General features: G+C 40.1%; 1 protein-coding gene across 1 annotated transcript in view; it reads left to right on the top strand.

Moving 5' to 3' along the window:
- Positions 1-5,534, top strand: part of nxph4 (neurexophilin 4) — a 100,671-nt gene extending 95,137 nt beyond the window's left edge. The window contains exon 2 of the mRNA XM_029695020.1: positions 3,702-5,534. Coding sequence (XP_029550880.1) covers positions 3,702-4,577 — 876 coding nt within the window. The 3' untranslated portion in view covers positions 4,578-5,534. The remainder of the gene's footprint in view (positions 1-3,701) is intronic.
- The last annotated feature ends 8,933 nt before the right edge of the window (positions 5,535-14,467 follow it).

Here is a 14,467-nt window from a genome sequence, read left to right as displayed (position 1 = left end):
TATGCCCCAAACACAATGCTTTGTATTTAGGACAAAAAGTTAATTTCTTTGCTATATTTTTTGCAGTATTACTTTAGTGCCTTATTGCAAACAGGATGCATGTTTTGGAATATTTTTATTCTGTACAGGCTTCCTTCTTTTCACTCCATCATTTAGGTCAGTATTGTGGAGTAGCTACAATGTTGTTGATCCATCCTCAGTTTTCTGTCCTATCACAGATAGTTGTATGTTTGGGGAAAATAGATGGGGTAGTCATTCAGAAATCATGTTAAACACCATTATTGCAGAAAGAGTTAATCCATGCAATTTAATATCTGACTTGTTAAGCAAATTCTTCAGCTTTTTTCAGGTTGACATGTTTTATTAATTTGTAAACATTTCTAAAAACATAATTCCACTTTGACATTATGGGGTATTGTGTGTAGATCAGTGACACAACATTTAAATGTAATACATTTTAAATTCAGGCTGTAACACAACAACATTTGGAAAAAGTCCAGGGGTCTGAATACTTTCTGAAGGCACCGTACATCATATGTAGCCTGGATATTGTAGTGAGGAGTATGATTTAGTTGACCTCTAAAGCTCCACACACACACACACACACACACACACACACACACACACACACACACACACACACACACACACACACACACCAAGACCATGGAGCCTCTGCATAACACCATGCTGACAGAGCTGTGATGATTAGGTCTAATAATGCTGTGTAATTCAGTGTTAGTTTGAGAGATTGCCACACATGGCGCTACCTGACAGCACTGCTGACATGGCTGTCAGAGAAGGTTAACCACTGCATGCATGTGTTACATGTACATTCATACATGTATAATGTATTATTGTAATTATGCTAAAACCTACATGACATGTAACAAAATACACTGGAATTACACTACACCTACGTACAGTTGAAGTTTACATACACCTTAGCCAAATACATTTAAACTCAGTTTTTCACAATTCCTGACATTTAATCCAAGTACAAATGTCCTGTTTTAGGTCAGTTAGGATCATCCCTTTATTTTAAGAATGTGAAATGTCAGAATAAGAGTAGAGAGAACTATTTATTTCCAGCTTTTATTTATTTCATCACATTCCCAGTGCGTCAGAAGTTTACATACACTCAATTAGTATTTGGTAGCATTGCCTTTAAATCGTTTAACTTGGGTCAAACATTTCAGGAAACCTTCCACAAGCATCCCACAATAAGTTGGGGGAATTTTGGCCCATTCCTCCTGACAGAGCTGGTGTAACTGAGTCAGGTTTGTAGGCCTCCTTGCTCGCACACACTTTTTCAGTTCTGCCCACAAATTTTCAATAGGATTGAGGTCAGGGCTTTGTGATGGCAACTCCAATACCTTGACTTCGTTGTCCTTAAGCCATTTTGCCACAACTTGGGGTCATTGAAGTATGCTTGGGGTCATTGTCCATTTTGAAGACCATTTGCGACCAAGCTTTAACTTCCTGACTGATTTCTTGAGATGTTGCTTCAATATATCCACATAATTTTCCTACCTCATGATGCCATCTATTTTGTGAAGTGCACCAGTCTCTCCTGCAGCAAAGCACCCCCACAACATGATGCTGCCACCCCCGTGCTTCACGGTTGGGATGGTGTTCTTCGGGCTTGCAGGCATCCCCCTTTTTCCTCCAAACATAACAATGGTCATTATGGCCAAACAGTACTATTTTTGTTTCATCAGACCAGAGGACATTTCTCCAAAAAGTACGATCTTTGTTATGGCGGTTTTGGAGCAGTGACTTCTTCCTTGATGAGTGGCCTTTCAGGTTATGTTGATATAGGACTTGTTTTACTGTGGATATAGATACTTTTGTACCTGTTTCCTCCAGCATCTTCACAAGGTCCTTTGCTGTTGTTCTGGGATTGATTTGCACTTTTCGCACCAAAGTATGTTCATCTCTAGGAGACAGAACGCGTCTCCTTCCTGAGCGGTATGACGGCTGCCTAGTCCCATGGTGCTGATACTTGCGTACTATTGTTTGTACAGATGAACGTGGTACCTTCAGGCGTTTGGAAATTGCTCCCAAGGATGAACCAGACTTGTGGAGGTCTACACATTTCTTTTCTGCGGTCTTGACTGATTTCTTTTGATTCTCCTATGATGTCAAGCAAAGAGGCATTGAGTTTGAGATACATCCACAGATACACCTCCAATTGACTCAAATTATATCAATTAGCCTATCAGAAACTTCTAAAGCCATGACATAATTTTCTGGAATTTTCCAAGCTGTTTAAAGGCACAGTCAACTTAGCGTATGTAAACTTCTGACCCACTGGAATTGTGACACAGTGAATTAAGTGAAATAATATGTCTGTAAACAATTGTTGGAAAATTACTTGTGTCATGCGCAAAGTTCAGACTTCAACTTTTACTGTCCTTTCTATGTAAATTATGTTTAAATAGGTTTTTAGACACTTACTGACTTTCTCGGTCATCTCGCAGTCAAGTCCATGTTACCTATCTTTGATTTAGATTCTGTGAGTTCACTGCCCTCTTCCTCAGACACACACACATAGCAACCCACCCAGGGGACTCCAGCGACTGTTAAAAATCCACCAGCAACTCGTTATCAGATCAATAGCCATTCATCAACATCTGTCTTTTAATTAATTCAGCCAGCGCTCAATATACTTCCAGTCATTTCACCCCGATCAATTCACCTTAAAACCAGGCTGCTGAGGCCCGCTTGGCCCCATGTTAATGAATGAGCAGGAGAAATGCATACATTCATTGAATGAGTAGCTGCGTCCCACATGGTACCCGATATCCCCTATATAGTGCACTACTTTTGACCAGAGCCCTATGGCCAAACCCTATGGGCCCTGGTCAAAAGTAATGCACCATATAGTGCCATTTGGAACGCAGACATAGATCCATTAATGTGTGTATTGAGTACTGTATTAGGAGTCTGAGACAAATGGCAACATGAGGTTATTATTGGGATTAATGATTGATAGCAAATGAGCAGAGTTTTGGCACAAACCTGTCTGTTCTACATCGCTGGTTTGTTCAGACAGAATTAGAGACAAAAATCATTCTCGCATGACTATTTACGCCGACGTCTGACTGTGGGGGGTGTTACTCTCTTTTTTGAGTTTTGGTTTTGCTTGTTTGCTGGTTTGCTTATCTATTAGGAGAATTGTTTCTACTGTAGCTGGATTGCGATGTGTCTCTGTTGTGGGGAGCTTGTGTTGGTGTTATAACCCTTTAAGAAAAGCTGGAGTTTTAAACATCAAACCGTCATCTTCTGGGGTGTGTGGCAGTGTGTGTATGTGACAGTGCTTCACAGTCTATGTGTTTGGCAGTGACATGATTGATGAGACATGAAGGGAGAACAAGGGAAGATGTCTAGTCAATCACCTCTGTGAATAACCACTTACTAGACTGTGGATTAAAGCTGTGTCGCCTGTCTGAACAAACATGTCCATTATCTTCACATGTAAAATCTGCTTCACTGTGTGAAACAGCATCCACAACAAATTATGTCGTTATAGAAATAGATGCTTTGTGTCTGGTTGGAATCGGGGGATGAAGAAAAGCCATCCAAGTCATCTAACAACCTGCATAGTGTATGAGATGAATGATAATCAATATTCCTTGACACTAACTCTCTCCCCCCTTTCTCTTTCTCTCTCACTCTCTCCCTCTCTCTCTCCTCAGGTGCAGGGACTGGAGAAGCAGGTGGCCAAGGGCTACCCTGGACTAGACCTGGGTCCAGCAGGCTCAGTGATGAAGACCCTACCGTATGGCATGGGAGAGGGAGCCGTGGGCACCGGCGGAGGGGCCACAGGGGGAGTCAAACCCCCTTACCAAACCACCTCCCGCATCTTCTCCACCGGCATGGACGGGGTCGGCAACCCGCCCATAAAGCCTCCTCTGAAAACCCCCACCTACAGCTTCTTTAACCCCTACGACTGGGCTCGTAATCAGTCGCTCCTACTCGACCAGACAGGCTACCGCAACAAACGCAAACCCTCACTTAAGACGGCCCAGAAGACCAAGAAGATCTTCGGCTGGGGGGATTTCTACTTCAACGTGAAGACCATGAAGTTCAGCCTCTTGGTCACAGGGAAGATCGTGGACCACATCAACGGCACGTTCACCGTCTACTTCCGCCACAACTCGTCCAGTCTCGGTAACGTCTCCGTCAGTATTGTCCCTCCCACCAAGGTGGTGGAGTTTGAGGTGTTGCAGCACCACCAACCAGGCCTCCACGCTCAGCTCCACCCAGAGCTCACCCAGATCACCCAACAACAGACCCCGCACCAGTCCACCATCGACCCCAAAGAGATAAAGACCTTCAACTGCCGGGTGGAGTACGAGAAGACCAACCGCTCCAAGAAGCCCAAGCCCTGCCTCTACGACCCCTCCCAGACCTGCTTCTCAGAGCACACTCAGTCCCATGCCGCCTGGCTCTGCGCCAAACCATTTAAAGTCATCTGCATCTTCATCTCCTTCTTCAGTATCGATTATAAGCTTGTGCAGAAAGTGTGTCCAGACTACAACTTCCAGAGTGATCATCCTTACCTTGGATAAGAGAGGAGGAATGAGGAGAGGATAGGGGAGGGGAGAGAATCTTAAGCACGTTTGAGGGGATCCGTTTGGGAAAGGGTCCAGACGCAGAATCGCTAATATTGATCTGAGAATGTGTAGTTATTTGGGATGCAAGGTGATTTGTAGATCAGTGATCCCGTGAAGTCCGACTCCAATGTATTGTAGTCGATCTCAAACACTCACAATGACAGGACTGATGACCACAGGGATAGTATTTTTCTGCTCTCAACCTCCTGTTGGATTGTGGATATTATAAATGAGAAGTACGGCTAGTTGGCATCATGGATGAAATACATTATATGGCAGATTTTTCAAAATGACCTAAAAACCCTTGTATTAGTTGACTTTAATTTCTATGTAAATAATGTTTAAAAAAATCTATACAGCTCTGCTCTTTAGACATTGGTTATCAATTTTAAATAATTTCTGTCTGTTCGATTTAAACTTTCAAAACAAGCTGGGAAGTATGGACGTTTGATTTTGATGATGTCATATTCTATCTGATGATCTGAACGTGTCATGCTGTCCCTATTATACTATCATGCAGTATAATCTCGGAACCCAGAGTCTTGGAACCCGGAACCAAATCTTGCGTGCGCGCAACAGTCTGCCACAAGAGACTAGACCTTGTATGACATTATAGGTTCTAGAAGACTGTTATGTTTTCATTCAAACTTTTTAAATCCTGGATTCAAGAGAATATATAGTCCTGGAGTTATATGTATGAGAAATGATACGCTGGATATGCATACAATATATGAGCAAAGCACATTAAAAGGATCTGTTTCAGGTCATCGAATAATGGTAAACGTACTGGGATTTATTTTCACATCATATTATATTTTACGTTCACTGAACAAATTTATTAGGCATTGTATGAGTCAAGAGCATTGTATGAGGCATTATATAAAAAATAAAGGAATCTTAAATTAATCTTCAGTTTGACATCATGATTTGTATTTATTTGCTTGAAAAAAATTTAACCGTGCAAAATAATCTTCATTCAGATGTTTGTGTCTTTCTTACTCACCTTCCCTATACCAGTCTTCTTATACTATGCATCACTGTCAGCTCTCTCTCTGCCTTGCTACACTTTCAGGGATAGACCAGGGTTTCCCAAACTCGGTCCTGGGGTCCCCCCTGGGTGCACTTTTTGTTTTTTTTGCCCTAGCACTACACAGCTGATTCAAATAACCAACTCATCATCAAGATCAATGACGTTCAGATGGAATGGAAGACCCCGGAGTTCTACTACCCATGTATCTTCTGGATCTGCTCAGGACACACACACACACACGCACACACACAAAATGGACTGTTTCTTCTGGAGCTGTTTAGGACACACAGGACACAGAGATTTATGTAGTTCTTCGTCCCAGGAGAGCGCCTCTTTATCACGTCTCACTGTTGTGGTTGGGAAGGGTCTCCGTGTTATGTTCCATCTCCTTGACACTGACTGTGACACTCTCTCCCAGAAGAGTAATATGAGGATGTGTGTATGTCTCTAGCTATTTGTGTCTCCATCTCTCGCTCTCTCTCTCTCTCTCTGTGTGTGTGTGTGTGCATGCACGTGTATGTGCATCTGTGTGTGTGTGTGTGTGTGTGTGTGTGTGTGTGTGTGTGTGTGTGTGTGTGTGTGTGTGTGTGTGTGTGTGTGTGTGTGTGTGTGTGTGTTTAATCAATAATAAATCAGCCATGTAAAAAGTAACTACACAGGTCATGCAACAATATGTTCTGCAGCGAGGACATTGCTTTGATATTGCATTCTCTTAAGCCTACTTGTCCACTTTGACAGTGAGCAGCCTGTGTCAAGGCCCTGAGGACTGGGGGTGAACCTGACCAGACAGACTGCATAGCCAGCCCTGTAGTCTATATTGCCAATTGTTGTATTTACAGAGCACATTTATTTTGAAGAATCTTTAGAGATGCAAGATAAGTAAACATATAGTCTACGATGAATGAAGGAGCCCTGCATGTTGAATGATTATGATATGTAGAAAGTAAGTATACTTTCAATATTTTACAGCTTCAAAATGTAAAGTAAGTGTCCATCAGTCTGGTTTCAGGCCAAGTCATAGCACTATTTCTGCTGCTTCTTTGGTTCTAAATTACACTGTAAATTGCATGGACAAAAGGCAGCATTGTTCTGCCCGTTTTTATAGACCTGTCAAAGCTTTCAACTCTATTGACCATTCATTATTAATTCGTAGACTGTTTGCAATTGGCCTGCATTTGGTTTGAAAACAACCTGAAAGACAGGACACCGGCTGTGTTTAAAAATGTGTACTTGTGTTCTATCTAGGGTGTGTAGCAAGTACAGAAGACAACAGTCATTTTTCAAATTCAATTCCAACATAGAGAACTCATCTTTGTATACATTTTAGTCATTTAGCAGATGCTCTTATCCAGCGCGACTTACAGTAGTGAATGCATAAATTTCATACATTTCATTTCATACATTTATTTTTTTTCTGTGCTGGCCCCCCGTGGGAATCGAACCCACAACCCTGGCATTGCAAACACCATGCTCTAGCAACTGAGCTACAGGGAAGGCTGTATGGGTGCCATTATACCGTCCATGATGAGTCCTCTATTTATCACTATGGATTCCAAACATATGACCGTGAAAAGGCAAGTATGTACTAAGCTTACTAGAAGTTTTATACCCTTACTTGGGAGGTCTGGAAAACAGCACGCAGGGGTGCATACTTATACTGTCTTTGCTTTTTCATTCCCTTCGCCGGGGAGGCTATCCCATAACACTTTGGGTCGCTGTGAAAATTCCCAAAACTTCTGAATTAATGGAGGGCTGAAGTCCCTGCTTGATGTTAAAATGCTCAACAAATTACTTTCACATTAATTTTCAATTCAAATGTTGAGTCACTGCTGATTATAAGCCCGCTAGCCAAGCTATGTTAGATTGGACACGATAGCGAGCAAGCTAGCAGGCTAGCCCAAGATGGAGTCTTAAAGGAAGCAGTGTGGTCAAAGACTTAGTAACTTAGCTGTATTCACAATCTGGTTACCAATAACTACAAAGATAGTTGTGTTTTTTATGCAGTGGTGTAAAAATACTATAAAGTACTACTTAAGATATTTTTGGGTATCTGCACTCAACTATTTATAATTTTGACAACTTTAACTTTACTACATTCCAAAGGAAATTATGTACTTTTTACTCCATACATTTTCCCTGACAACCAAAAGTAAAACGTTACATTTTGAATGCTCAGCAGAACAGAAATGGTCCAATTTACACACTTATCAAGAGAACATGGTCATCTCTACTACCTCTGGTCTGGCGGACTCAATAAACACAAATGCTTTGTTTCTGAATGTCTGAGGGTTGGAGTGTGACCCTGGCTATCTGCAAATGTAAAAAAAATAAACAATTGTGCCATCTGGTTTGCTTAATATTTGAATTTGAAATGATTTATACTTTGACTTTTGATACATAAAGTACCGCTTTGCAAATACATTTACTTTTAATACTTAAGTATATTTAAAACCAAATACTTTTAGACTTTTACTCAAGTAGTATTTTACTGGGTAACTTTTACTTGAGTCATTTCCTATTAAGGTATCTTTACTTTTACTCGAGTATGTCAATTTGGTATTTTTTTCACCACAATATCTCTACAAAAGTTTGGGCATCAATGGTTTTTCTTTATTTTTACTATTTTCTATATTGTAGAATAATAGTGAAGACATCAAAAACTTGAAATAACACACATGGCATCATCTAGTAACCAAAAAAGTGTTAAACAAATCGAAATATATTCTATATTTAAGATTCTTCAAAGTAGCCACCCTTTGCCTTGATGACAGCTTTGCATATTCTTGGCATTCTCTCAACCAGCTTCATGAGGAATGCTTTTCCAACAGTCTTGAAGGAGTTCAGACATATGCTGAGCACTTGTTGGCTGCTTTTACGTCACTCTGCGGTCCAACTCATCCCAAACCATCTCAACTGGGTTGAGGTTGAGGTTGGGGGATTGTGGAGACCAGGTCATCTGATGCAGCACTCCATCACTTTCCTTCTTGGTCCAATAGCCCTTACACAGCCTTGAGATGTGTTGGGTCATTGTCGTGTTGAAAAACAAATTATAGTCCCACTAAGCGCAAACCAGATGGGATGGCATATTGCTGCAGAATGCTGTGGTAGCCCTGCTGGTTAAGTTTGCCTCGAATCCTAAATAAATCACCAACAGCGTAACCAGCAAAGCACCCCCACACCACCTCCTCCATACTTCACGGTGGTAACCACACGAGGAGATCATCCGTTCTCCTACTCTGTGTCTCACAAAGACACGGCGGTTGGAATCAAATATCTCAAATCAGACCAAAGGACACATTTCTACCGGTCTAATGTCCATTGCTCGTGTTTCTTGGCCCAAGCAAGTCTCTTCTTCTTATTGGTGTCCTTTAGTAGTGGTGTCCTTTTGCAGCAATTTGACCACGAAGGCCTGATTCACGCAGTCATCTCCGAACAGTTGATGGTGAGATGTGTCTTTTACTTGAACTCTGCGAAGCATTTATTTGGGCTGCAATTTCTGAGGCTGGTAACTCTAATGAACTTATCCTCTGCAGCAGAGGTAACGCTGGGTCTTCCATTCCTGTGTCTTAAAGTAATGATGGACTGTTGTTTCTCTTTGCTTATTTGAGCTGTTCTTGCCATAATATGGACTTGGTCTTTTACCAAATAGGGCTATCTTCTGTATACCACCCCTACCTTGTCACAACACAACTGATTGGCTCAAACGCAATAAGAAGGAAATACTTTTAACAAATTAACATTTAACAAGGCACACCTGTTAAATGAAATGCATTCCAGGTATATACAGTACCAGTGAAAAGTTTGGACACTACTACTCTTTATTTTTACTATTTTCTAATTGTAGAATAATAGTGAAGACATCAAAACTATGAAATAACACATATGAAATGATGTAGTAACCAACAAAGTGGTTCTTCCTTTAAAAGTTGCATCATACTGCAGCACACCTTGCGGGCTGCCGCGGAATTCTATGGCACGTTATTTAATTGTCAGCCATTGTTACCATTAATGCTAATTAATGCTAGTTTGACTACCTGAGGGCATCTTTGAGAAGCATTTGATAGACTTCAATATTGGCTGTACTAGAGAATTTAAAACCTTTTTGGTAAGAACATAGAATATATGGAATTGATTTCAAGAAATGTAGCTTAATTGATTTGATTAATATTATGGTGTTTCTATTCCAAGGAAAATGAAAAACGAAACCTTCAGGGTTTCCATTAGGATGGAACGGAAAATATGGCGCTGTACAATGTGACGGTCGGGAGTAGGCTACAGTACTATGAGAATAACATTTCCACACGCTAATTTTAGTCTAACCAATACCCAAACAGAGATTCAGTGAAAAAAAAATCTAATTGATTTATCAGTCCCCATGCTTGTCTCAGAGCAACGCAGAACAGTGCTGAAATAGTTGACCACAGCAGGTAGACTATTGCTTCAAATCCTATTGCTTCTAACTTCAATATGCTTTTTAAATATATAAGACCTACACCACTTTTAACAGCATTTTACTCTACGGTATGCCCACAGTATATTGAAAAATATTTTTTTCAATGACTTGACTCTCAGCCAATAATTAGATTTAGAGGATTGGAGGATTCTAAATTAATATCTAAGGGGCATTTTTCGTTAGGGCAAATCTGATCTGTGAGAATATCTAAGGGGCTTTTATGTAATTGTAAATTAATTTGTAATAATCGCTTTGTTTAAAAAATAAAAATATTTTAGAGATGATTTTGTTTTCAAATAATGTAGAGTGAGTGACAAAAAGGCCATTCTTGAAAATAGGGTGAGACATTGTTACTAATTTGTAAATATAGCCAGTTTGTTATTTATAATTATTTATTTCTGTTTTTGGAGGGAGAGAAACCAAAAGCCTACCGTCGCCTCATGGGTCTCCCGGTCACAGCCGGCACAGGTATTGAACCAGCATCTGTAGCAACGCCAGTGTCTTGGGCCGCTGCACCACTCAGGCACTGTACAACATGACTGGTTGGGAGTAGGGTACTCTACTACAGTAAGGGCAAAATAATCCTAACATTTCCACACCCTAATTAGAGTCTAAGTTTCTCTTAGAATAAAAAAACTTTGTGTAAAAACAGTTTTAGTAAGTAATACTGATGAGTAGTAACAAAAAATAAGTCTATTTTTCTGGGTGTGCGAGTGCAGGACAGAAGAATAGCAATTCTTACACTATTGTTCTAAACTCAATCACCTTCTTCATCCTCATCATTCAGTTCATTGAAATTCAATTTTGAAGTCGCGCACAATTATCAGTTTGTATTTGGTTTATGTCGCCCATTCATTGTCAGTTAGAGACACAGTAGCGCCTTGGGACCCAAAAGCATAATAAGTGCTCTAACTCCCCTTGCGCTGGTCTGGAGCAATGAAGTAGTGACGCAGGGTACCATTCTAAACCACAAATTTCCTCTAAATCCCGCAGCATAATCACAAAACTTTTAGTTGAGCAACCACTGTAGTCAGCTAGAATGCATTTCAATTAACAGGTGTGCCTTGTTAAAAGTTAATATGTAGAATTTCTTTCCTTCTTAATGAGTTTGAGCCTATCAGTTGTGTTGTGACAAGGTAGGGGTGGTATACAGAATATAGCCCTATTTGGTAAAAGACCAAGTCAATATTATGGCAAGAACAGCTCAAATAAGCAAAGAGAAACGGCAGCCATTACTTTAAGACATGAAGGTCAGTCAATCCGGAAAATGTCAAGCTTTGTTAGGTTACAATCGCTAACCATTAGCTACCTAGCTAACTAACTATCGCATAGGCTAATGTGACTATGTTCTATTTAGAGTCCGATCCCATCAACTTCTGCAGATGCATCAACATCAAGCTCAGCACCAGAAAGTAGTGCAAGTCACCTTCTAAAACCTTACTAAAATCAACTCAATATTTCCATGATGAGCAAATAAATATACTGGAGCTAGGCATGAACATGGTTCGTGTCTTGTTGTCATAGTTGGTGTGTTTACAAGTAGGCTACAACTTCTACTGTAGTTTTTTCTGTATTATGCAGGCTCAGTTGACTGTTCAAGTAGGTATTAGTAAGGAAGGCATTGTGTGGGTGACTGACTGGTGTCTGTTGTGGGTGGGTATTGTGTGTAAAACTTAGTCTGCAAAATGTATTGACATTAAGGGAGTGGGTGGATATAGTACCTTGTTCGAGTGTGTATTGATGGGGGCAAAGTAGTAAAATGTTGGCTAGTCGCTGACTACTGTGTGTCCTACAGACTCATCCTGCTGCTGATGACGACGATGACCTTGACACCAGCGTTAGTAGTACAGAGCCTGTAGACCCATTGGATGAAAGCTTTCAGCCTGGAATAAGCTCAAGCTCAACATCATCTGACTTTGAAACAAGCCAGGACAGCCAAAGGTATTTATGAAAGCACAACACCCTCTTGAGAAAAAAAAATCACCAATACACTAAACTGTCTAGTGCTCCTCAAACTTTTCACACCTTTGCAGTCAGTGTTTTGGCATGGGGGAGAGGGACTGTTAGTATACTCTTCTAGCCAGTTCACTCTATTGTTGGCAGTATTTGTCTATTCAACAGCACAACTGTAGGTGCTTATACACAACAACACACGACTAGACTGTCTACAAATCAAGCCCCCCTCAAACTTTGCTAACAGCCTATCTCAATGCCCCATTGTTGACTGAATGTAACAAAACACACACCAGTCTACTGCACCCTTTTTTGTTTACAGATGAACATGGATTATTGTATGGCTACACATCTTCATGATCAACCTTCATGTCTTTTCAGGAGACTTGCAGTACAAATCAAAGCAGTGGGAAGTGAAGAAAGTGTACGAGAGGCTTGTCCACCTGGCTGTGGAGTGCAGAAAGGACCAGACGGTTGTCTACAAGGAGCCTGAGTCACAGCTCCCCAAACCCAACATCCCTTCCAACATCGCCACAGCATCAAAGGCTGCAAAAACAGCTTCCATTACGCAGCACAAGAAGAGGTTCACCAGTTGAAGAACATTCTGGAACCTGCTTGGAACATTCAACCAACACAACATCCATATTCAGTTAAACTCTTGTTGTAGTATAATATTGTATGTTCATTACTGCATTGTGCTATATATATATATATATATATATATATATATATATATATATATATATAGCACAATGCAGTATTTTGTACAAGTATATATATATATATATATATATATATATATATATATATATATATATATATATATATATATATAAAGCTGTTGTACATATGTATATAATGGTGTCTTATGTTATATTTTGTACAAGTGACTAAATGGAATTCCAGCTGTATCAGAAACCAATAAAGTGTTGGATCAATTCATTGTGATCCCTTACGAAAAAAGATTGCAGTCAGAATGCAGTATAACTGTGGTACACTGCAGTATAACTGTAGTTAGAATGCAGTATAACTGCAGTATGCTTCAAATACTGGGTCCAAGATGCTTTTTTTACTGCAGTAATTTTGAAGTGTTACTGCATTACACTGCAGTTACAGTATTCTGCAAATACTGCGTCCAAAATACCACCGTCGACTGCAGTTACTGAACTTTTACTGCAGTATCTTTTTATAAGGGATATTCCTGAAATGTATTTGGATATACTAGCTTCAGTCTTACTGCTAAAACAAATGATGCAGGAAGTGAGTGCATCTTTTAAACTTCAATTTGACAAGTTGGCAAGTATTTTATTGCTGCTCTTTAATTATTTGTTACCTTAATTTCTTATTTTTCTTTAGTTTATTATTGGCTAAGGGCTTGTAAGTAAGCATTTCACTGTAAGGACTAAACCTGTTGTATTTGGCACATGTGACAAATACAATTTGATTTGAAGTTAACATGTTTCAATAAAACGGTATATTAGTCTGTCAATTATAGCAAATAAGTAGACATGGCTTCTATTCAAGACAAAAGTTATTTGCTCTGGAGAACAAGATCAGTTTACACATCAGTATGCAGTAACAGTTATGGCAAAGTATGACATATAGTAGAAGAACAACATACTACTAACGCTTGTAATAAATACTACAGCTCTACAAAGGGAATACTTGCATATGTGACTGATTGGTCTTATATAGCAAAATTTTAAATTGTTTTTTTTTTACATTGGATAAAAGTAGTGACTCAGAGCTACAAAATGGTATATCATACAAAGGGCTCTACAAAGGGAATACTTGCATATTGTCACACCCTGATCTGTTTCACCTGTCTTTGTGCTCATCTCCACCCCACTCCAGGTGTCGCCCATCTTCCCATTATCCCCTGTGTATTTATACCTGTGTTCTGTTTGTCTATTGCCAGTTTGTCTTGTCAGGTCTTACCAGCGGTCTCTCACGCCTTCCTGTTTCTCTAGTTCTGTTTCGTAGGTTTTCCGGGTTCTGACCATTCTGCCTGCCCTGACCCCAAGCTTGCCTGCAGTCCTGTACCTGCCTGACTCTGACCCGATCACGAACCTCTGCCTGCCCTCGACCTGTCCTTTGTCTATCCCGTGTTTCTAATAAATCACCTGAGAACTGTACTATCCGGGTCATATCCTGAGACGTGATAGTACAAACTGACCATAACTGACCCAGCAAACTCGGCACAGCGCCGCAATTTAAAAAAAATCATTTTTGTATTTTTTATTTCCCCTTTATTTAACCAGGTAGGCCAGTTGAGAACAAGTTCTCATTTACAACTGCGACCTGGCCAAGATAAAGCAAAGCAGTGCGACAAAAACAACAACACAGAGTTACACATAAACAAACATCCAGTCAATAACACAAAATAAAAGAAAAATAGAAAGATCTATG

The sequence above is a fragment of the Salmo trutta genome, chromosome 16 (assembly GCF_901001165.1).
Source record: "Salmo trutta chromosome 16, fSalTru1.1, whole genome shotgun sequence".
In the NCBI taxonomy this organism is placed as follows: Eukaryota; Metazoa; Chordata; class Actinopteri; order Salmoniformes; family Salmonidae; genus Salmo; species Salmo trutta.
Note: the sequence above shows the minus strand (reverse complement) of the source record. Positions and strands in the feature narration are given on the sequence as shown.